The sequence below is a fragment of the Physeter macrocephalus genome, chromosome 18 (genome assembly GCF_002837175.3).
Source record: "Physeter macrocephalus isolate SW-GA chromosome 18, ASM283717v5, whole genome shotgun sequence".
Classification (NCBI taxonomy): domain Eukaryota; kingdom Metazoa; phylum Chordata; class Mammalia; order Artiodactyla; family Physeteridae; genus Physeter; species Physeter macrocephalus.
The window spans coordinates 104615935-104640970 of record NC_041231.1 but is presented as its reverse complement, the minus strand read 5'-3'; the positions used below and the strand labels follow the sequence as shown (position 1 = coordinate 104640970).

Sequence of the window (25036 nt, the reverse complement as noted above, 5' to 3'; positions counted from 1 at the left end):
TTCCCCAGCCCCTGGCGACCTCTGTTCTTTCTGTCTCTATGAACTTGACTGTTCTAGGAAGCTCACACAATATTTGTTCTTTATTGACTGGCTTATTTCACTGAGCACAATGTCTTCGAGTTTCATCCACTTTGTAGCATGTTCCAGAGTTTCCAAAGCTGAACAATACACCATTGTCTGCACAGAACATATTTTGTTAATCCATTCATCCATCAATGACACTTGGGCTGTTTCCACCCTTTGGCTATTGTGAATAATGCTGCTACGAACATGGGTGTACAAATATCAGTTCGAGACTCTGTTTTCACTTTCTTTGGGTGTATACCCAGAAGAGTAATTGCTGAATCCTATGGTAATTCTATTGTAATTTTTTGAAGAAATGCCATACCATTTTCCACAGCGGCTGTACCATTTAACATTCCTACCAGCAACACACAAGGGTTCTGATCTCTCCACATCCTTGCCAAAACTTGCTATTTTCTGTCTTTTTTTGATAGTAGCCACCCTAATGTATACAAGTGGTAACTCATTGTGATTTTGATTTGCATTTTCCTAATGATTAGTGATGTTGAGCATCTTTTCATATACTTGCTGGTTATTTTTATATCTTCTTTTGAGAAACGTCTATTCAAGCCCTTTGCCCGTTTTTTGAGTTGTTTGTTTTAGTTATGTTGCTTTATTTTGCTTCTTACGACGGCTGGGGCTAGAGTTCTGGATAAACCCCGTTTTACAGAGAGGAAAATGAGTCACAGATGTCTGGGAACTTGCCGGAGGTTTCCCAGGCGGCAGGCGGGACGGAAGGAAGGCCTTTGCGCTCTCAGCTCTGTGACTTTCGGGGCCTCTTTCTGGTGGCCTCTGGAACTGCTGACGGGGTTAGAGCAACCCAGGCGGAAAAGGAGTGGCTGCTGGCCACACCTGTGGGGGCTGACAGGTGCCTCATGGGGGGTGAGGAGTAAGCAGGCAGGTGGAGGAGGAGGCCGGTCAAAAGCAAGGGACGCACGTCGTCTATCGTATCCATGCCTGCATACGCGCAGGCGATCGACAAACATTTGCCAAGTGCTAGGCCCTATTCCAGGCTGAGAAGGCAGAAGTGAACCGGAGAACAAGGCCACTGCCTTCACGGCGTTTATATTTTCGAGCCTCCCTCACGTGGCTGCTGAGCCCTTAACATGTGGCTCATCTGCACGAGAAGGGCTGTAAATGCACCAGAACTCAAAACTGAGACCAAAAATGTAAAGGAGCTCATGAATGCTATTTTTCTATTGGTTATGTGTTGAACTGATAATATTCTGGGTATCTTGGGCTAAATGAAATATATTATTGAAATGGATTTCACCCGCTTCTTTCTGCCTTTTGATGTGTGGCGACTATAAAATGTAAAATGTATGTGACTCGTGTTGTATTTCTACCGAACGGCACTGTTCCAGCGAGAGACAGGGACAGTAAGTAAATAAGCAAATAATCAGCGACTGCCGTATCAGGAAACGATAAATCGATTGGAGGAGAATAAAGCAAGCTTGGCGGAGGGCAGGGCTAATGGGAGATGCTCTTCTCGGTGGGTGGTCTCTCTGAGGAGAGGGTGGCTGGGCAGAGACCTGGCGGGGCTGGACTGGGGACGGGGGGCGGGGGCGGGGAACAGGGCAGGGGCTGTCGGAGGAGCCGCAGGGGCTGGGGCAGGGCGAGAGTGGGGAGAAGGCCGGGGAGGGAGGCTGGCGAGGAAGGTGCACCAGACCCTTGAGCAGCCTGTGGTGCACGCATATCCACGGCCTTGGTGACTGACAGAGGACCCAGGGAGTGAGTGAGAGCAGGGACAGAGTCCCCATGAGGTGCTGAGCCAGCGAGACTGGGGGGGTGTTAGGGGCCGCTGGTTTGGGATGGAGAGAGGACCCGTGATGAGTTCAGAATTCGTGTCTGCTGCCACACGTTAGAATAGATACGTGCAGTTCACGTTTGGAGAAAAAGGTCTGGAGCTTGGAAGAGACTCTGAGGCTGAACATACATGGCGTCAGAGGTCACCTTGCAGGACGCCCTTGAGTCCATGAGCACAGACGTGGTCCTGAGTGGGCGCCAGGGCAGGATAACTGGTCAGATCCGGTTTGAGCCCTGGGTCTACCTTTTCCCACCGTCCTGTGCCTCTTCACCTGTGTATCGACTATAGACGCCACCGATCCTTTTGGGGCTCCTCCCATGTCCTCTCTCTGAATGTGGGCTGACCCTAGGACGGCCCGGCCAGTGGACGCAGAGGAGGTGATGCTCTGCTGGCCCAGGCCCAGCCCTGAGAGCAGTGGCAACACCTGCCTCATCTCTTGTGGCCCCAGGCCCTTTGCAGAGACTCACCTGCCCTGAGGCCACCGTGTTGTGAGGAAGCCCCCCGCCCCCTCGTGAAGGGGCTGGCTGGGGCGACAGAGAGAGATGCCCGAACAGCCCCCAGCCATTCAAGACGCTCCCGCTGAGGCCCCAGACGTCATGGAACGGAGATTAGCTCTCCTTGCTCTGCCTTGTTCAAATTTATGAGCCACAGAATGATGAGATGTAAGAATAATACGTTGGTTTAAACTACTAAGTTTTGCAGCAGTTTATTCAGCAATAGATACGCAGAACAATGTATAAAATGGGATAATACCACTTATTTTATTTGATTTTGGGGAGGATGATAGGAAATTTGAAGCACAGTTTTTGGCTCTGGATAGGTACTACATAAACATTCTTCTTCTTTCCCTTGTACAGCTTATCTTTTAAAGTCAAAAATCTATCTTGTCTTAGTTTAGCCTTGCAGAATGGCACAGGGGCTTCCCTGGTGGCGCAGTGGTTGCGCGTCCGCCTGCCGATGCAGGGGAACCGGGTTCGCGCCCCGGTCTGGGAGGATCCCACATGCCGCGGAGCGGCTGGGCCCGTGAGCCATGGCCGCTGAGCCTGCGCGTCCGGAGCCTGTGCTCCGCAACGAGAGAGGCCACAACAGAGGGAGGCCAGCATACCACAAAAAAAAAAAAAAAAAAACAGAATGGCACAGAAGAAATTGAAGTCCTATTTCATGTCATATATATTCTTTTAAATGTATGGAAATGGCTATCATGAAATCATAGGCGATATTCCCTCTACTGGATCGCACATCTCCCCTTGTTTACACCGGTGTCAAGTCACATTATCCTGGTCACTTCCTAGAATCTGTTGTATCTTAAAATTCCCATCTGGATGTGTTGCTTAGAAGGACCACCACAGGTGTGGTGAGTCCAGCCCTGGGCATGATGAGAACATCCTCCCCTTCACCCGGACACATCACAACCCTGACAGTGCTGGCGGATTGGAGAAACACCTCAGGCCTTTAGGATTTTGATTCTGTTATGCAATGTATTTGCCATCACCCCTAGTTTCATGACAATGCAGATTTGATCAATTATACCATCTCTCTTCTTTTCCAGATCATTTATAAAAATGTTGGATAAGACTGGGATGGGTAGAACCAATAGAGATCTCACTAAGTACTGACACTTGCTCATTCATAAGCCCTGCTAGGCGTGTTTTTTCAAGCAGTTATGTGTGAATCACCCAACACCCAGTCCTCCAGCCCACATTTCCCCCATCTGTTTAGGGAAATATTCAATCTAGCTCCTTAGCATATATTATCTACTTTTGTCCTGTTACAATACCTGGTGTCATTTGCCTACCTGTGTTAGGTGCCATCACAGGCAGGGACCATGTCCTACTTTTCTTTTGTTGACACCTATGTTGAATGTGCCAGAGGTACCCAGGGAGTCCTTGGGTGCCTGAAACTTTCAGTCACACCCCTCAATCGATATGCCTGTTTTCTATTTTTTTTAATAGGTCGTAAATGTCTTTATTTTTATTTTTTGTCCTTTTTTATTGAAGGGTACTTGATTTACAATGCTGTGTTAGTTTCAGGTGTACAGCAAAGCAGCAAAGTGATTCAGTTTTATATATATATATAAAAAACTGAATTATATATATAATTTTATATATTTTATATATATGTACAATCTATTCCTTTTCATAGTCTTTTCCATTATAGGTTATTTTTTTAAAATTTATATTTATTTTATTTATTTTATTTTTGGTTGCATTGGATCTTCGTTGCTGCACGCGGGCTTTCTCTAGGCGCAGCGAGCGGGGGCTACTCTTCGCTGCGGTGCGCGGGCTTCTCATTGCGGTGGCTTCTCTTGTTGCGGACCACGGGCTCTAGGCGCGTGGGCTTCAGTAGTTGTGGCACACGGGCTTCAGTAGTTGTGGCTCTCGGGCTCTAGAGTGCAGGCTCAGTAGTTGTGGTGCGTGGGCTTAGTTGCTCCGTGGCATGTGGGATCTTCCCGGACCAGGGCTCGAACCCGTGTCCCCTGCCTTGGCAGGCAGATTCTTAACCACTGAGCCACCAGGGAAGCCCCATTATAGGTTATTACAAAATATTGAGTATAGCACAGTAGGCCCTTGTTGGTTATCTATTTTATTTTATTTATTTTATTTTGTTGTTTAGTTTTTATTTCATAGTCATAAACTTAACTTGGCAATTCAACTAAACTTGGAGGGAGAGAAGCACAATGTGGAACCCAAAGAACTGCAGTGAGAGCACAAAGATTATAGGATATTTCAAGCAGATGGGGGTGAAGGGGTGCCCTCCTGAGAGCTACAGAAGGAATGGTCTGGTGGTTAAGATAAAACACAAGTCAAGGGCTTCCCTGGTGGCGCAGTGGTTGAGAGCCCGCCTGCCGATGCAGGGGACACGGGTTCGAGCCCTGGTCTGGGAGGATCCCACATGCCGCGGAGCAACTTAGGCCCGTGAGCCACAACTGCTGAGCCTGCGCGTCTGGAGCCTGTGCTCCGCAACAAGAGAGGCCGCGATAGTGAGAGGCCCGCGCACCGCGATGAAGAATGGCCGCAACTAGAGAAAGCCCGCGCACAGAAACGAAGACCCAACACGGCATAAATAATAAATTAATTAATAACTCCTACCCCCAACATCTTCTTAAAACAAACAAACAAACAAACAAACAAAGAAACACAAGTCAAATTTATTAGATTTGTCCACAGTCAGCAATGGTGATCTTCTTGCTGGTCTTGCCATTCCTGGACCCAGAGCGCTCCATGGCTTCCACAATATTCATGCCCTCTCTCGCCTTGCCCCAAACCACATGCTTGTCATCCAACCACTCAGTCTCGGCAGTGCAGGTGAAAAACTGGGAACCATTTGTGCCGGGGCCAGCATTTGCCGTGGACAAGATGCCAGGACCCGCATGCTCCAGGAGGAAATTCTCATCATCAAATTTCTCCCCATAGGTGGACTTGCCACCAGTGCCATTATGGAGTGTGAAGTCACCACGCTGGCACATAAATCCCGGAACTATTCTGTGAAAGCAGGACCCTTTATAACCAAAGCCTTTCTCCCCAGTGCTCAGAGCACGGAAGTTTTCTGCTGTCTTTGGAACTTTGCCTGCAAACAGCTCGAAGGAGACGCGGCCCAAGGGCTCGCCGTCGGTGGCGATGTCGAAGAACACGGTGGGGTTGACTGTGGCTGAGCAGCGCGGGAGGCTCCAGGGTAGCGGCGTCCGCAAGGCTGGTTATCTGTCTTATATCTAGTGGTGTGTGTGTGTCAGTCCCAAACCCCTAATTTATCCCTCCCCCGTCTTTCCCCTCGGGTAACCATTAGTCTGTTTTCTACGTCTGTGAGTCTATTTCTGTTTTGTGAATGAGTTCATCTGTATCATTTTTTTAGATTCCACCTGTAAGCAATATCATATGATATCTGTCTTTCTCCGTCTGACTTATCTCACGTAGTTGATCATCTCTAGGTCCATCCATGTTGCTGCAAATGGCATTATTTCATTCTTTTTTATGGCTGAGTAGTGTTCCATTATATATATATATACAGATATAGCCATTTTCTTATCTATGCCTGTTCTGACCCCATAACATGTTTTCGTTCATAATTATTTAATACGTAGCGTGTGTGGGAAAAACACCTCAGTTTGATTTAAATTCTTGTTTAAAGGAATCCACGACATTTAACCCAGGTTGAATCCTTAACGGGTGTATTGCAGAGAAGATTACGGCAGGAAGAGCAGGTTTGCTTTAAGCTCCTCCAGGAGGAAGCTCCCTGTAAAGATGCGAGAGAAGGTGCAGCTCCCCAGAGGAAACCTGCCCACTGAGAACGGGCGGAGCTGACTGGGAAACAGCTGGCGAGTGGCCTGGGGGCTCACGGGTGCCCCCTGAGTGCAGGACTTTTGTTTACATGCTGTTTAGCCGTGAGCGCAGAGACAGTCCAAGCAGATTTCGGAAGGCCAAATTAAGGAGAGATCATTTTCGTGGTTATAAATCTGTATTTGTTGATTGTGCTCCATTTTTATTGGTTGATTTATTTACAACCAATAAGTGAATTTTAAAATGTCTGTTTTGCTCTGCTGAGATTGACATTTACTGAGCCTGTATTAAATAGTGGCTGAAACTCTGAGCAAATTTAACTAGATTGAAATCACTGCCCCTCCATTCATCACCTTGGGTGGATTATTTTACATCTTTTGGTGCCTCAGTTTCGTCATCTGTAAAGTGAGGATACTTGTTTCCTGGGGCTTGTTGGAAGGATTATATTAGGTAAGACATGTAAAATGACCAGAATAGTGCCTGGCACATCAGCATCGTGGTTAAGTGACAAATATTGTTTATTTTAGACACTCAGATGATGTTTTCTTGGGGCTCTAAGTAGTCAAATCCTGAACGTCTTCATTCATAAATTGAAATCGCTGCTATGCATCTCCAAGAAATGCACACGGAGACGAATAAATTGGTTAAGGAACAATTAGGGAGAAAAGAAATTTGGAATCCTTTTAGGACACGCCCCAACCTTCACACAGTAAAAGCAAAGTCACTGAAAGTCATAGAAAGAGTAAGTAGATTTAAGGGCCTGCGTTATTGATGCCAGTAATCTTTGCAAATTTGAAAAAATATCACCTGACATGCAGGTTCAATAAATGAAAGATTTCTGTGGACCCGCCCCCTCCCCACCAACTTCTGAAATTTAGATTCAGAGTCTTAGATGGAGCTTCAGGAACAAAATTTTTGATGAACATGGCAGATCATTTCCAGGCTTCCTCTCTCTCTCCCTCCTTTTTTCCTCTGTTTCTATTCATTCTCTCACTCATTCGTCTGTGGTTCCTGACACCTGTATTCCTTTCCTAAATCTATGGAATACAGAAGTCACAAAGTTCAGCCGTTTGTTCACCCTGAACCCTGGCACCAAAGGGGTAGATGTGTCACCTGAACCTGGCCACTGGATGCCCTCAGTGGAGCCTGGAATAGGGCGTAAGAGGGGCCAGGATGCAGGGGTCATTTAGGGTTTATAGCTATGGTGGCAGCCCTAGAGGAAGCAGAGGTGCCCTAACTGGCTGATTCCTGCGACATGACCTTCACAAACTTCCATCAGTCATGTCTACTTTTCAAACCCGGCCGACTAGGCTTCCCCCCAGCTCCACGAAGTACAGCTGACCCTTGAACAACACGGGTCTGAAGTGCACGGGTCCACTTAGAGCAGATTTTTTTCCGTAGTAAATACCATGGTACAACATGGTCTGAGGCTGGTGGAATCCGAGGATGCGGACCCAGGGAAGTGGAGGAACCGCGTACACGGAGGGCCGACCATAAGTTACAGGTGGGTTTGGGACCGCCTGGAGGGTCGGTGCTCCAGTCCCTGAGCTGTTCAAGGCTCAACTGTACTTCACAGGCTTCTGAGAAATCATTTTTCCTTGTGTTGACCAGTGTCGGTTCTTGTGTGCAACCAAGAATCCTGAGCAGTTCGTCTGTGGCCCGCAGGTAAAGTGAGTGCTGCCTGATATATTCTGAACATTATCGATCCCAATTACTCTGCAAATAATTCCTCAGTTTGACCATTACGTAAGACCAGTGATATCGTTGCAGTAACGCCACGAGGTCTTTCTAGACCTTCAATATTGTTAAATAGGGAGATAACATGCTTCCTATATAATCTCCTCAAGCCAGTTCTTAATCTTTACATTTTGAAAACATACAGTCCATGACACCCCGTTGTATTTTTGGTCATTCTAAGTAGATGTTATTCAGCAATGCACCATCAATAGAATGAATGGATAAATTTCGATAAGTGCCACATTGGGTTAAAGAGCATTTTCCTGGAGAAAGAAAAAAAACTACAGAGCTGAGAAATATGACATAGGAAAGTGTACATAATAATAGTAAAATAAACACCCAGCCTAAGAGAGAGAACCAACAGGACCTTTGAAGGCACCTTTAAGCTCATTCCCAATAAAGGGCTTCTCTCTCCTCCCCAGAATACACTATATTGAATTTTAACTAATTTATACTTTTCATTATAGTTTTATCACATACATATGTATCTGCAAATAACAAATTGTTTATTTTGCCTTTTTCTTTTGCACACTGTATGTATTCTTTAGTCCCTTAGTCTCTCATTCCACGTCTTACTTCTGAGATTAATGCATTCTAATGTGTATAGCTGCAGTTCATTCATTTTCATGGCTAATATTTCACGGAATAAATATGCTGTCATATATTTATTTTACTGTTGATGGGCCTTTGTTACTGATGGACATTGCTTTTAAATTTTGCTATTACAGTGCTTCTATGAAGATTTCTATATATATATTTTGGCATACGTGAAAAAGTGCTCCTCTGTGGTATGTTCTTTTTTTTTTTTTTTTTCTTGCGGTACGCGGGCCTCTCACTGTTGTGGCCTCTCCCGTCGCGGAGCACAGGCTCCGGACGCGCAGGCTCAGCGGCCATGGCTCACGGGCCCAGCCGCTCCGTGGCACGTGGGATCCTCCCGGACCGGGGCGCGAACCCGGTTCCCCTGCATCGGCAGGCGGACTCTCAACCACTGCGCCACCAGGGAAGCCCATGTGGTATGTTCTTAAGAATGGAATTGGTGGGTCATAGTGTGTACCTGAGTTTGACCTCAATAGATCATGTTATGTTTCTGAAATGGTTATAACAATTTACAGTTCCATCACCAACTTCTGAGAGAGCTTAAAAATGTTCACCTGAAAGTCCTTTCATCTTTGCCATATTTATTCCTACATACTTTCTATTTTTGATGCTGTTAGAAGTTGAAAGTTTTTATTTTGTAGTTTTTACTGTTCTTTGCTGGTATATAGATGTGCAGCCTTTTGCATATTGATTTTATATCCAGAAACTTTACTAAACGCAGATGCATTTGGGTTTTCTGAGGCAGACAATCATATCTGGAAATTTTGCCTACTTTGCTTTTTGCTCTGCAGTCCTTCACCTTTTTATTTCTTTTCTTTTCTGATTGCACAATGTAGAACCTTCAGTAAACTGTTTACTGGAAATGTCAATGGCACACCTCCTTGTCTTATTCAATTTTAAAGGAAGTGCTTTTAACATTTCACCATTTAGTATAATGTGTGCTATTTATTTTTATAGACTAAAAAGTCACTTTAAGGACATTTTCGATTTTTAGAGCAAAAAATAAAATGCCAAGGGTATTTTAAAAAAAATCACGAACAATTGTTACTAATTAATTTTTAACTTACATCTGCTTTAAAATGTTCAAAGGATTTCTGGATTCTTCCCCTCTTCTTTTGTCCTTGAAGCCTGGAACATTGTTTTCATAATTAGCTAAGTAATGTTCACACTCATGCATGCATTCATTCACTCACCCATCAAAACTTCATTGAATGCCTACAAACTGTGAGGTGCCTAGGGGGCATAAAAATCTACTAAGATAAGAAGTTCATCAGAAATTAATAGAGATTTCGCATCAGCACTTCATGATTCCTTCAGGTTTTGGCATTGCTCTTCAGAGCCAAGGAGTCAGCCACAGAAATAATATTCTAAGTGGCCCTGAGATCATAAAAGATAAAAGGAATTACTGGACTCCCCTGGTGGCGCAGTGGTTAAGAATCCGCCTGCCAATGCAGGGCACACGGGTTCGAGCCCTGGTCTGGGAAGATCCCACGTGCCGCGGAGCAACTAAGCCCGTGCGCCACAACTACTGAGCCTGCGCTCTAGAGCCCGTGAGCCACAACTACTGAGCCCGCACGCCTAGAGCCCGTGCTCCGCAACAAGAGAAGCCACTGCGATGAGAAGCCCGCGCATCACAACGAAGAGCAGCCCTCGCTCGCCACAACTAGAGAAAGCCCGCGCGCAGCAACGAAGACCCAATGTAGCCAAATATAAATAAATAAAATTTTTAAAAAGGGATTACTGCACTGTGGAGAGGTCTATAGCAAACACCAAGGAATTATGAAACCAGGGAGCCAAGACCTTATTCCTAGATGCACAGCACTTAGATCTAGAAGACACCCAAGGCCATTTCGTTGAACCAAACGGTGCTCTCTGGGACAGCTATCCAGTCATTGCTTGTATAATTCCAGCCAAGGATGGAAAGTTCCATAGATCATCACTGTTTGTCTGCTGTAATTGTTAGGATGATTTTTTCTTAAACTGAGGTGAACTTTCCTTCCTGGTACTCTTTTTCTAATTATCTCACTATGTCCTGTGCATCCACCAAAAAACGTCTGCCTCTCTCTGTGCCATCCTTGGCCTAGCAGGATCCAGGTGTGATGTCTCCTCGAGACTTCGCCAATCCAGACTAACCACTCCCAGCTTCTTCAACAGCTCCGCGTGAGGATTCTTTCCTAACTGCCCACCATGCTCCCTTTGGACACACTGCATTTGTCACCATCTCCCCCCAGACTTAGTGCCAGAGTCACATGAAATTCTCCAAGAGTGAGCTGGTCTTGGTCAATGTCAGGGACGCTGACATCCTCCATCCTCCTCACCTCCACCTGTCCCCCCACCTTTCCCACCTTCATTCTCTGAATCAATCCTTGCCTTTCCCTTTCAAAACCTGGGCACCTTGGAGAGACACATAGGTGTCCTTAGGAGTAAAGGTGGCCCAGAAGAACATCCATCCGTTTCTCCAGGGGGATATTGGGCTGTGTGACTAGGGACCCCCTCTCCCCGTGCTCAGGAGAACAGTTCTTTATGTGCTAAGACATTAAGAGGTTTCCCTCCACAGTCCCAGGCAGAAGACACTGTGTGGTACACGAGTACTATACAAAGTAGCTCTTGGTAATAAATAGAATAATGAACGTGTGTTTGTTGGGACGTCCGCCATTCCTTGTGAAATGTAGGCATCAAATAGGCATAGTGTCAAAATGTGGTACCAGAGTAGCTGTGGGGTCTTGGCTGAACCACCTAGCTTCTCCCATCCTCAGCTTCCTCTTCGTTCCCCTGGTTTTTTCATCGACTCTAAAGCAGGCGCGACAGTAACAATCGCTTGCAAATCAGCCTCCCAGGGAGGGAGGCCCCTTTGTACACTGTGACCTGCTCTACTCACGCGAGCATCCTTGTCACAGGGAGTGTGGTTTGGCAGATAGTAAGAGAATATTGTCAAAACGACAAAACCCCGACTCAAGTGTGTCCTGCCTTTGCATTCTTAAATTGCTCCACGCAAATGATCCACGCAGATTTTTATAGATGCAGAATGCTCTAGAGGCCATGAAGACTTTCAGAACAACCTGTTGAATGCTGTCGTATGTATCCTGGTTCTTCGTCACGTGCGGTCACCTTACAGCCTCCCTGGAGCACGTATTTAGTCTCCTATTTGGAAATCAGCTTCATTTTCATGAGTTCCTCCGTTAGGTCACTCGGCCCCCAGCTCGTGGCCTGTCCTCTTATTCGATATGGACGCTCTGACCAGCCAGGCAGCAGAAGCCCACCAGAAACCCAGGCTCTAGCACTGAGGTCCCACTTCCTGCTGTGATCTCTGGTCCCCGCTGCCTCCTACGATGGGGTTCTCTTCCTCAGCCCTGTTTAGCTTCCAACAGCTCAAGAAGAATAAAAGATACATAGACAGCCAAGGAAGACAGTAATTCACTAACCTGGACGGATCCAGAAAGGGCTATAAAAGGAACATCCTAGTCTTTTGAGGGTCATAAATAATGAAGCTAATTTTCCCATGTTTTATGCAAGTATAATTTTTGGTGGTAAACAGTAAGATGATACATGATACATATGTATATTTCCTATCCGAAAATGTATGCAATTAGCATTTGGAAGATTGTAATTATAGCCTGGTTGGGCTTTTCGTAGGTGCTAAAATTGATCTCTTGGTTGAATTATTTTGCAATAGACTTAAAACACTAGTTGTACACCTAAACGAAACTGAGTGTGAACAAATCGAATCACTTTTATTTTACCTTGGATAAGAATTTATCGATGTAAATAAAACTCCTTAATTAAATCTGGCATAGCCGGGCCTGTAGAGGCCCACATAAAGGCATTCTGTCACCCAGCTTTAGTGATGATTTTAATTTTAGAAAAATGCCTTGCTATGCTTAGAGAGAATTGTGTATCTATTACAGACTGTCGGGGTAGTGAGCTGTTTGAGTTCAGTACCTCTGAATCCCAGATGGACTCTGGATACATCTTTTTGGGAGAAGTGCTACTGATTTCTAGATTATAATTAAATACATCCAAAATGGAAACTTGCATCACTATTTCTGAAAATAACCTCTTAATTCATAAGCTTCCAGAGTCTCTCAAGAAGAGAAGAAAGGGGTGAATTGTGGAGACACGCTTTTATCCTGATCAATACATGTTAGAGACTTGATTGGAGAGAAGTCATTAATATAAGTGCATTCGTTTGCTAGGGCCGCCATAACAAAGTACCACACGCCAGCCGGCTTAAAAGACAGAAACTTACTGGCTTGCGGTCCTGGAGGCCAGAAGTCCAAAATCAAGGTGCCAGCAGGCTGTGCTCCTTCTGAAAGCTGGAGGGGGCCCTTCCTTGCTTCCTCCAGCTTCCCGGCGGCCGTCAGCATTCTCGGGTGTTCCTGGGCTCGCAGCTGTATAACTTCCATCTCTGCCCCCATCATCACGTGGCTTCTCCCTGTGTGTGTCTCTGGCTTCACGTGGGACGTGAAGACACCAGTAATCCTGGAGTCGGACGTAGTCTACTCCAGTATAACCTCATCTTCCCTAACTACCTACAGCCCTGTGTCCAAATAGAGTTACACTCTGAGGTCCTAGGGGTTCAGACTCCAACGTGTAGTTTTTGGAGGGGGACACACTTTAACCCTTAATTATAAGAAAAACATCGTTGCTCAGTTCTACATATCTCCTCAGGGAGGCAAACGGAAATTTCGTGAACAACTTACTGCAGATAAGAATTGCTTGATACTTATATAGTCTCAGCCTCCTTTAATTCTCATTAATCACAGCCCAATCCAGTATAAAAACTATTAACTACCTTGAGGGCTGTAAAAGGATATTGCAAAAAGATGGCAATGTCTTACTGTTTCCGCTGAGATCAGGACAAGAAGAATGAGGCTTCGGCTGCAGTGAGAAAGCATGAAAGGAATATCCATTTGGGTCAAAATGGTCCAGCGTCGCCACACTGTAACTGGGAATCTGCACCAGTCCCCTTCTCTGGGATGCTTTAGCAAAGTTGGAGGGTTCTTCTCTTCCAGAGATGGATGGAGTGGAGACATTTCTAGAAGAAGGGGTGGGTTGGCCCAGGTTTTCCAACTGTGTTTCACAAAACCTTGAAGTCACAGAAGGCACATGTGTGGTTCTTGAAAGTGTGGCCAGCAGCAGACGTGGTTAATACATGCAAACCCCTTCACTCTGTAGATGAAAAAGGACTTACTACTCTGTCCTGTGATTCTCCAGCCACTGAGTATGTTTGGGTTCATCAGGCTATTTATTCACAACAAAGGCTTTTTCCTCTCTAGTCTTTGGCTCGTAACTGGGCTCTCTCCCACTGGTGATGCCTTGATAATACTTGTGTGGTCCAAAGAGCCAGGTTCCCCTGTGTGGCTAGAGTGATTTTTTTTCTTATAGTCCAGTGTGTGTGTGTGTGTGTGTGTGTGTGTGTGTGTGTGGTGTGTACGTGCACACAGACAATGTGAGCATATGTTCTCAGAGCACAGGAGAAAGAGAAACGTCTCCTATGCCTTTCTAAATCTGGATATTCTGTGCTCACATTGTCAGCTCTAAAAACCTATATTTTATACTGGCTTATGGAATGAACTGGACCTGCTAAGTCTGAAGTTATAAAATAGCTCCCCATGTCCCCTTTCACTTACCCACACCCAAATTACTCTTCTGAATTACTCTCCTCTGATTTTGGATGGAATCTTGCTTTCCTGGCTCCTGTCAGATATTAATACATAGTTTCTTTTTGGCAGGTGCAGCTATTGCTTTAGTCTGGGAATCCCCGAAAGCAAAGCCTGAGACAGGGCTTGGGAGCAGTTCCTTTAAATGAGAGGTGAAGCAGGAGGTGGGCGTGAGGGCAGGGAGGGTGAGACAGGAAGAACCGTGTGTATTATTGAGATCGCGGCCGCAAGCAGTGGGGATGGATTCTGCTGGGACCTCTGGGAAGTCTAGAGGATGCTTCTCAGTGTTGCCCATCCGAGGGATGCGAGGTGGAGGTATTTATCCGCTCCCTGCTGGCGAGGACTGCCCCTGGCGTGGTTACACCCTGCGCTGCTGGGCTGTGTAGTGCGTGGACTGAAGGGCTCAAAGCTTTTCTGCGGAAGCCCTGGTGCAGAAAGCAGAATCAGCTTGAGTGTGAGTTTGCATGGAACGATCCCCTGCAGTTGTGGCTGAGATCAGAGGTGGGTAAAGGGTGGTGATGCAGGGGAATCACGGGAATCCTCTGCAGCCTGCCCTTTGCACAGCTTGGATCCCCTCATCGCTACGTCAAGTCCACTCTGTTACTGAATCTTCCAGGTGACGGCAGGCTATGCTCTCTCAAAAGTGTACGTCCCAAGCTAAAGTGCCAACTTGTGCATCTGGTTCTGAGGCCATAATTAATATTCCCCCATCTCTTTTTCTCTTGCCATTCACAGGTCTATTGTACAAGTGCTGGGGTGGCTGAGGACAGAGGATGGCTGATATCACTAGCCAGTCCCTCCTGTCGACCTGGCCAGTGAGTGACCGCTCTGCGCCGAATCTTCTCTAGTGACATAAAGATCTGCACATTTTGTGGCCACTTCCCAAGATCCATCTACATGCTTCTTCCCAGACCTCTTTGTCTCTGATCTTCCAAACCTGTCCCTTCTATCCCCCTGACCAACCAGCCAAGCTATTCCCTAACCCAGTAGTCTGCGTACATCCTTATCTTAGGACCGTTCTCGGGCCATACAAAGCGGACAAGCAGGCACGCTGCTCACAGCTCTGCCTGCCAGGAAGATGTCCCCTCACCACTGTCCTTTAGGGTCACCCCTGATAGAGCCATAGTGTTGACAGCAGCCCACGGTCAGCCAGCACTGACGACTGGAACCAACCCTCCCATGAGCCCGGAACAAGCTGTTTTCCTTCCTTTACCAATAGATCATAGCAGTCCAACGCTGCCCCCATAGTTATAGACGTAAAGCTGAGAGAGGTGTCAGGACAACGGAGGGAGGTGACCTGGAGATTGGGACACCTTGCGTGCTCTGCACTTGCTCAGACCTGACCCTAAACACGCCATTTCCCTCAGATGCCTGACCAACTTGGTGCATCTGACGATGTCCAGCCCATGACGAGCAGTTCCGGTCACATAATCACTTGATGTTCCCTTTTCAACTTGATCTCTATTATCTATTATCACTTCAAGAGCTGGTTTTTCAATGGTGAGTGTTTTCACAATAAATAGTCCCAGAAATGGAGTGGCCATGGCCTTACTCTAGTAACCTAGGCGTTCTGCACTGCAGATCTCCTACCAGAGCTTGTCAACGATCCCTCACAGCATTTTCTCTACTCTGGATGCCCCTAGCACTGGTGGATTTGATAAATTATATGGCCTCAATAGCAGGGTGGGTTGCACTGAAACCTAGAATTTCTGTAGAGCCCTCTTATACTTTGGGCCTCATTCAAGACTGGCACTCGAGAAATAGGTCAGAGAAATAATATCAAGGGCAATATAGGCTGCCCCCCCCCACCACCAAATCCAAAATGTCCTCAAGCCACATACCATTTTATAAGGGGGTAATCATTTAACTTAGAGGGCATGCCCCGGACCACTGACCTCTTAGAGTCTTCACCAATATGTCTGGACTTTGAAAGCTTAAAGGGCTGTCATGTTCTGCCCTCTGACACACATATGTTTTACTCTAGCATCCAAAGCCCTTGCCACTTCCTATTTGCCATTCCGGTTAGCATAATGCCAGTAATGTAGTAGAGCGCGTGATATTCCAGGGGTTGTCAAGATGACAGCAGGAAAACGGGCATACCCCTGGGGTAAGGCAGTGAACACGCACTTCTGTCCTTCTGACGCAACACAGAGCTGCTTTGGGTTATCTCTCCTGAGAAGGTTTGAAAAGAACACGTTTTCCAGATGGGTAGCCACAACCCGAGTACCAAAGTCTGTGTTGGGCTGTTCCGGTTGAGATACCACATCCCATTCGGCAGCTACGGTTGGGACTACTGCTTGGATAAGTTGTTGCTAATCTACCATCACTCATGAAAATCCACCCGAGTTTTGCAGAAACCATAACAGATATATTGAATGGGGCTAGGATGGTGACCTCCACCCCCGTGTTCATTAGATTCCTGAGAATAGCACCATTCTCAGCCGTTCCATCTGGATTTGCTGTCTTATCTGGGGGAGGGGGGGCACTTTCTGGAGTTTCCACTTGTTCGTTCCTGTCTTCTTGGTTGGGTTTCTGCCAGCTGCTAAGTCTATACATTGTAATTGTACATCCCAGGACAGAGGAAAGGACCACAGGGTGGATCCTCAGACCCTCAGAACCACAGAGAGATGAGCCGGGTGTTCTCTGTTGCTTTTCTCTTGAGGTATTTGCCAATTTATTTGCAGCAGAAAAGCCTAGAAGACCAGCAGAAAGTGGCAGCTCTGTGGCCGAGAAGCCAAAACGAGATTTCAACAGTCTCATAATACTGGGAAGACAGGACTTTGGATTCAGGGTCTGCCAATGAGAAGGGATCCTTGAAGTACCCCTAGGCTGGCAGGTGGAACCCCAGAGGTAAGGGCGAGTGAGAAGTGGACCGGCCTCTGAGGCTGAAACTGTCTTCCTGATCAGCTCAACCACAGATTAGATTAAGGTGCTCTGCTCCCATTCTATGTGTGAGAAGCACAAATAAATCCTTTCAGGAAAAAGAGACATCATTCAGAACCTTTACAATTTTTCATGCACGATACTGGCATCTGACCCAAAGAGCAAAAATAGGCAATAGAAAAAGACCTGCTGCTAACAGATACGTGAGTGTATCAGATCTGGATTTTAAATAACTGTGATAAATAATAGAGGAAATAGAGTAAAGTGTGGACAAAATGGCTGGAAATCTGATGAAATGAACCAGCTATTGCTATACACTAAAACGTCACTGAAAAAAAAAAAAAGCCAGACACCAAAAGATCGTTATAATTCCTCTATAGTCATATAAATTAAAATTAAAAAAAACCCAAAAAACCCCTAATCTATGGTGTTCAAGGCTAGTTACCTTTGGAGGCAAAGGGGGTGGTGAGTAGGAGGAGACACAGGTGAGGTTCCGAGATTCTCATTTGGGTGGTGTGTTCGTTCTGTAAATATTTATCAAGCTGTACCCTGAGAATTTATGCACTTCTCAATAAAAGTTAAACAAAAAGAGAGACAGAGAAGCAGCCGCAGAGCCTGCAGGATTGAAGGTAGAAATAATTGGTATGTTGGAAAATAGGGTTTGGATGTCTTATTCCACTTCAATTGCCCCTGGTCTATTTCGAGCCACCATCAGCTCTCGTCTGGGTTAATGCATAGCCTCCGACCTGACCTTCTCGTCCCAACCTCTGTCCCCTGGAGTCTACTTTCAACACAGCCACAGAGGATCCTTTTGAGACAAAAGTTTATGGTGTCACAGCTCTTCTACAACCCTCCAGTGGCTTCCCACCTGTCCCGGGATAAAAGCAGAGTCCTTCCCCGCAACATCTAGCCCTGCTCCCTCCGGCCCCGTCTCTCACTGCTGACCCCTGGACCACCCCGGTGCTGCCACGCTGGCCCCCTCCCTCCTTGGATGTGCCGGGCACACTTCAGGCCTTTGTCCTGGCCCTTCCCCCCCGCCTGGCTCACTCTTGCACATCTAGGCGTGGTCGCTACACTTCTCCGTACACTCTTCCTGGCTCTCTTGAACCGTTACCCTGCTCAGCTTTCTTTTCCTCTCCATAGTTAGTTACTGCTTTCTAACACGCTGTATAATATACTTTTTTCTCAAATTCATAACTTATTTTTTAATTTTTTGTTTCATGTCTTTATTGACCAGAGAGGAAAAAAAAGGGTCACAGCATTTCAGACTTTATTCAAACACATCAATGGTAACCAAGGGCACCCACAAGTGACAGGCATGGTCCCTAAGGCCTGGCTCAAAAGCCAAGCTGGAGGGTGTGGGTGACTTCTCAGCCCTACTCCCTCAGCATCTCTGTCCCTTCCTCCTCTGCACCTCACGGACAACCCTGAGATCAGTTAGAATTGTGCAGAAACTAAGTTACTCTAGAGGAGGTTGGGCCCTGCCTCACTGCCAAGAAAGAGCAGCGGGTTCTGAGGAAAAGATGGAAGCGGGCTTCTGGGGTTGTCACTCAGGAGATGCCGGGCTGCTCCCTGGGTCTGGCCTGCATCACCCACAGACCTGGGTAGGGAAGGAAGCAGGGAGACACTCCCCACGTGGCAGCCCTGGGCAGCTGGAGAGCGTGGGTCACTGGTCATGTGATATCCCCCAGCCAACGGCCAGACCTCTGCCTGAAGTTACTCTCCCGGAGGGAGAAGGCTTTCAAGAAAAAAACACCAACTAGGTTCATAAAGGGCTTGGGTAAAATACTTTTCCAGAAACCTTAAGAAACGAATCACTCTCAGATTCCTGGAGCATTGGAACAACTGAAATTGTCATGGGGTTGCCGGGAGGAGGGGAACTTGGTGAAAGGCAGCCCTCTAGTTCCTCAGATCACTTAGCAAGGGGCTCAGCAGTCTTTTTGCCGCCTCCACGGTGGACCTCGGAGAAGCATGATGAAAGAAACAACGCATCCTGAGGGGCTGGCCCACGCCTCCTTGCTCCTTCCTGCTGGCTTGGGACCAGAGGCCGACCACCAGGTGAGCCCCAGAAAGCAATCTGATTGGGCGCGAGGCCCCAGGTGCAGCTGCTTTCCCTCCTTTCAGTCTGACGGTTCTCATTCAAATCAGCCAAAGAGCACCTCGCCCATAGTTCTGTCCTACTCAGGGCAGCTTTTCCTTGACTCACTCAAAATCTTTTTTTTTTTTCCCCTGAAAGATGACAGGATGGACATCTGTCACCTTTCTGAAGGGTGACTGTTTTTATTGCAGGTAGAAGTTCCTCTAACATTTTACAACTGTAAAAATCCTGGGCTCGGGCCAGACTTCCGAGGCGCCGACGTGCACGTTCCCGTTGGTGCGCGGACACGGCGTGTCAGCAGACGCCCTGGATACACACTTCTACCCTACTCTACGCAGACACACGAGGGCAACGTGCGAGTCCTGGAGAAGAGCTAGGCCGCCTGGGCAGGGGCAGGTCACAGGCTCAGAAGACATCTGGCATAGTCGATAGTCATTTCCAAAACACCATGACCCCAGACCCATGCAGTAAGCAGCTGAGCTGTGGAGCAGATAGAACCTCAGCTTTGAAGGTGCCCGGGAGCCATGGGCTTGAGGGGGCGTTTATGGATGGAGCATCCCCGAGGGCACCTCCCCCTCCTCCAGACCATCTGCCACCCTAAGAAAGTCACCCGGGGAAAAGCCAGGATTCTCTGGCCCCTTTGCGTTCCATGACTGTTCACCGAGACTCAAAAGCTTAGAGTCCAGTTACGAGCTCTGAGGGCACAGCCCAAAGGAGGGCTTTGCTCCTCTGGGTCCAACAGCGTTTGATCCGCGACGCCTTGGCGCTCCACAGAAAGAAGTGGTGGTGAGGGTTAGGTCAGAGATGGGGGAGTCCTCAGACCGCCCAGCAAACGCACACACGCTATGGGGGATGGGGGGGGCTCACTGGCCCCTGGTCTATTTCGAGCCACCATCAGCTCTCGTCTGGGTTAATGCATAGCCTCCGACCTGACCTTCTCGTCCCAACCTCTGTCCCCTGGAGTCTACTTTCAACACAGCCACAGAGGATCCTTTTGAGACAAAAGTTTATGGTGTCACAGCTCTTCTACAACCCTCCAGTGGCTTCCCACCTGTCCCGGGATAAAAGCAGAGTCCTTCCCCGCAACATCTAGCCCTGCTCCCTCCGGCCCCGTCTCTCACTGCTGACCCCTGGACCACCCCGGTGCTGCCACGCTGGCCCCCTCCCTCCTTGGATGTGCCGGGCACACTTCAGGCCTTTGTCCTGGCCCTTCCCCCCCGCCTGGCTCACTCTTGCACATCTAGGCGTGGTCGCTACACTTCTCTGTACACTCTTCCTGGCTCTCTTGAACCGTTACCCTGCTCAGCTTTCTTTTCCTCTCCATAGTTACTGCTTTCTAACATGCTGTATAATATACTTTTCTCTCAAATTCATAACTTATTTTTTAATTTTTTGTTTCATGTCTTTATTGACCAGAGAGGGAAAAAAAGGGTCACAGCATTTCAGACTTTATTCAAACACATCAATGGTAACCAAGGGCACCCACAAGTGACAGGCATGGTCCCTAAGGCCTGGCTCAAAAGCCAAGCTGGAGGGTGTGGGTGACTTCTCAGCCCTACTCCCTCAGCATCTCTGTCCCTTCCTCCTCTGCACCTCACGGACACCCCTGAGATCAGTTAGAATTGTGCAGAAACTAAGTTACTCTAGAGGAGGTTGGGCCCTGCCTCACTGCCAAGAAAGAGCAGCGGGTTCTGAGGAGAAGATGGAAGCGGGCTTCTGGGGTTGTCACTCAGGAGATGCCGGGCTGCTCCCTGGGTCTGGCCTGCATCACCCACGGACCTGGGCAGGGAAGGAAGCAGGGAGACACTCCCCACGTGGCAGCCCTGGGCAGCTGGAGAGCGTGGGTCACTGGTCATGTGATATCCCCCAGCCAACGGCCAGACCTCTGCCTGAAGTTACTCTCCCGGAGGGAGAAGGCTTTCAAGAAAAAAACACCAACTAGGTTCATAAAGGGCTTGGGTAAAATACTTTTCCAGAAACCTTAAGAAACGAATCACTCTCAGATTCCTGGAGCACTGGAACAACTGAAATTGTCATGGGGTTGCCGGGAGGAGGGGAACTTGGTGAAAGGCAGCCCTCTAGTTCCTCAGATCACTTAGCAAGGGGCTCAGCAGTCTTTTTGCCGCCTCCACGGTGGACCTCGGAGAAGCATGATGAAAGAAACAACGCATCCTGAGGGGCTGGCCCACGCCTCCTCGCTCCTTCCTGCTGGCTTGGGACCAGAGGCCGACCACCAGGTGAGCCCCAGAAAGCAATCTGATTGGGCGCGAGGCCCCAGGTGCAGCTGCTTTCCCTCCTTTCAGTCTGACGGTTCTCATTCAAATCAGCCAAAGAGCACCTCGCCCATAGTTCTGTCCTACTCAGGGCAGCTTTTCCTCGACTCGCTCAAAATCTTTTTTTTTTTTTCCCCTGAAATATGACAGGATGGACATCTGTCACCTTTCTGAAGGGTGACTGTTTTTATTGCAGGTAGAAGTTCCTCTAACATTTTACAACCGTAAAACTCCTGGGCTCGGGCCAGACTTCCGAGGCGCCGACGTGCACGTTCCCGTTGGTGCGCGGACGTGGCGTGTCAGCAGACGCCCTGGATACACACTTCTACCCTACTCTACGCAGACACACGAGGGCAACGTGCGAGTCCTGGAGAAGAGCTAGGCCGCCTGGGCAGGGGCAGGTCACAGGCTCAGAAGACATCTGGCATAGTCGATAGTCATTTCCAAAACACCATGACCCCAGACCCACGCAGTAAGCAGCTGAGCTGTGGAGCAGATAGAACCTCAGCTTTGAAGGTGCCCGGGAGCCATGGGCTTGAGGGGGCGTTTATGGATGGAGCATCCCCGCGGGCACCTCCCCCTCCTCCAGACCATCTGCCACCCTAAGAAAGTCACCCGGGGAAAAGCCAGGATTCTCTGGCCCCTTTGCGTTCCATGACTGTTCACCGAGACTCAAAAGCTTAGAGTCCAGTTACGAGCTCTGAGCGCACGGCCCAAGGGAGGGCTTTGCTCCTCTGGGCCCAACAGCGTTTGATCCGCGACGCCTTGGCGCTCCACAGAAAGAAGTGGTGGTGAGGGTTAGGTCAGAGATGGGGGAGTCCTCAGACGACCCAGCAAACGCACACACGCTATGGGGGATGGGGGGGGGCTCACTGACGCCCCCCAGGTCGGAAACCAAGAGACACAAATATTGCAAATATCGCAGATAAATGCCTTGGTCAAGGCATTTCCAAGAGACGATCACAAAAATGATACCACTTTTGGATACTACAACATAACACATTTGGCAACTTTCAAAGAAAACAGCCGTCCCCACCCCAAGCCATCGAGGGTCCAAAGTCCCTTTACCCTCAGCCCCAGTTTAAAAAGTCAGGGAAGGAAGATGGGCCAATGGACGGCAAGAAAAGGCTGCAGAAGCAGTTACATCAACTACCTAAAGCGCCTGTCTGTCTGTCTCACACGGCGCAGGATGCCGCCTGCCTCAAACCTCTTCTTGGGGAGAAAGCAAGCTATCTGGGGGGTCCAGGCTGCTGGAGACCAACGATGCAAAGCTGAACATGGTAGCAGCTGGGTGCCCCCAACCCAGAGCTGCGACCCCCCGTCTCCAACCACAACCAAGGACACCCTATCCTCCCCCTCCTCCAGGAGGCTTTGTTCACAGCAATGTGGGGTGCTCTGACAACGCTAGCCAAACCTCAGTTCAGCGACCTGAAGCTAGAACCCTTTGCATCTGCTGCATTATTTGGGGGTGCATGGGCGGGGAAAGATGGTGTTACAGAGCGGCTGCCAACGTCCGACGTGGCCCACTCAGGTGGAAACATGGCACAGCGCAGGGAAAAACCTCTTCGTTTGCTCCAGCGTCCTTGAAGCACAGCATATGTGCAAAGACCTAGGCCTTCCTCTTCCCCTCCCCCTAGCCCTAGATCAGCTGCAGCTGGGAACCCGGCCCAGCTGCTCTTGTGAAGATTTGTTAAAACACTGGCTAAGAAAACAGAAGCCGGTACTGAAAAGGCATTCTGCAGCCGGAAGCGGCCTCTGTCTTCCGGTTCCTGTGGGTGGGGCTGGGGTTCCTTTGGTTTTGACCAGAACGCTTCTCCACCGGGGGGGCCAGGCTCAGCTTTGCTTTGCCGTAGCTCGGTTACTGGACAGGCGCAAGATTTAACTTCACAGAGGTGCTCTGCTGGTTGCTCTCTCGTCGGTTAGGACTCCGGACTTCACATCCGAGATCCTCTCTCCCGGAGAATCTTTGCCTTCTCGCTGGGCTCAGTGACAACGCCATTGGTAGAATTATTTGATTCTCTGGAGACGACACAGAGGAATTCTGCCTGATCCTCATTTCCACAGTCACAGGAAGCTCCGATGCTGCTTAGCTGCTCGAATTTCCAAGCGTCAGACATAGGGGACACCATCTGCGTGAGCTCCTCCTCTTGGCACCGCAGGGCTCTGTACACGTGCTTCCCGGGGCCCTGTGGAGTTCTGTTCTCCTTGTCCCGTATCCCTTCCTTAACAGGTCGCACGAGAGACGCAATGCTGTAAAACTCCGCTTCCTCCAGCACACCTTCCGCCAGCTCCTTCGTGATGCGGGGCCTCCCGTGGCGGAGGTAGCTCAGGACAGGACCCAAGTACCACTCCCGCCACCGCCTCCCAGCCCCGCCATCGCCGGGTCCAGTTGCGGCTCCGCCGTCTTGGGCCACCGCCGGGCCGCTCATGACTTATTATCTCTCTCCCCTGCAAGGCAACAAACTTCATGAGGACAGGATTTTTTGTTTTGTTTTGTTCACTGGTGTGTCCTACACATAGAACAGTGCCCGACACAAAACAGATGCACAATAAATATTTTAAAATATATTTTGATGATGCAGATGCGATCAGAGAAGCAATCCAAGGATAAACAGGTAACTGCAAAAGAGAACCTGGGCCAGATATTAGATTTTTGTCTCCAAGCTACTCGTGTTTACAAGCTGTAATTAAAACGTGCATGTCTATATCGATAAATCTATGCATTCTCAATGGTCTGTTTCCACAGTAAACAATCCTGTTCAGTTTAGCATAATTACAAGAGGTTTGGCTCTAGATGGAGCTGAGTTTGCATCCTCTCTCCACCGTTCACCGCTCACAGGACCCCGAGGAAGCTGCTGAACCTGTGGTGTCTCAGTTTCCTTGTCTGTCAAATGGGAATGATAATGCCTGTCGTGTAGGATTAAATGACATGACACGTGTAAACCCACAGACCCCTCATGCATTCAGAAATGATTTCTCGAGCACCTGTTGTGTTCTAGGTGCTCTCCTCGACGCCGGGGGACGCTTTAATTATCCTTCACTACGTATTTACTGAGGGCCACTCACTGAAGTAGTCTAAAACAGTGCAAAGCCCCTGCCCCAGAGCTCTCACTGCAGGCGGGGAGACAGTCATTGAGCAAGACACAGTAGCACACGTTTGGTAGGTCAGACGGTGACAGGTGCTTTGGAAAAAGTCCAGAGGAAATGGGAATGATAATGCCCGTCGTGTAGGATTAAATGACATGACACGTGTAAACCCACAGACCCCCTCATGCATTCAGAAATGATTTCTCGAGCACCTGTTGTGTTCTAGGTGTTCTCCTCGACGCCGGGGGACGCTTTAATTATCCTTCACTACGTATTTACTGAGGGCCACTCACTGAAGTAGTCTAAAACAGTGCAAAGCCCCTGCCCCAGAGCTCTCACTGCAGGCGGGGAGACAGTCATTGAGCAAGACACAGTAGCACACGTTTGGTAGGTCAGACGGTGACAGGTGCTTTGGAAAAAGTCCAGAGGAGGGAAGGGGACTAGAGAAATGCGTGGGGGTGGGAGGGGGGGATGTGGCCGCCTTCCCACCACGGAATCTTGACCTTGGTGGCGAGTCACGGCACCTGCCCTCCAGGAGCACATCCTCCAGGACACGC

The 25036-nt window shown here is 48.4% G+C and overlaps 2 protein-coding genes across 2 annotated transcripts; both read right to left on the bottom strand.

Moving 5' to 3' along the window:
* Positions 1-5021: 5021 nt before the first annotated feature.
* LOC112064296 (peptidyl-prolyl cis-trans isomerase A-like) lies at positions 5022-12893 on the bottom strand. The gene is made up of 2 exons (XM_055080034.1): positions 12725-12893; positions 5022-5560 (listed from the first exon to the last, which is right to left on the bottom strand). The coding sequence occupies exons 1-2, from the start codon at positions 12891-12893 to the stop codon at positions 5022-5024; spliced, it is 708 nt and encodes a 235-aa protein (XP_054936009.1).
* Positions 12894-23326: 10433 nt separating this feature from the next.
* On the bottom strand, positions 23327-23835 carry LOC102974473 (BTB/POZ domain-containing protein KCTD2-like). The gene has a single exon (XM_055079824.1). The coding sequence runs from the start codon at positions 23819-23821 to the stop codon at positions 23327-23329; it is 495 nt and encodes a 164-aa protein (XP_054935799.1). The 5' UTR covers positions 23822-23835.
* Between the last annotated feature and the right edge of the window lie 1201 nt (positions 23836-25036).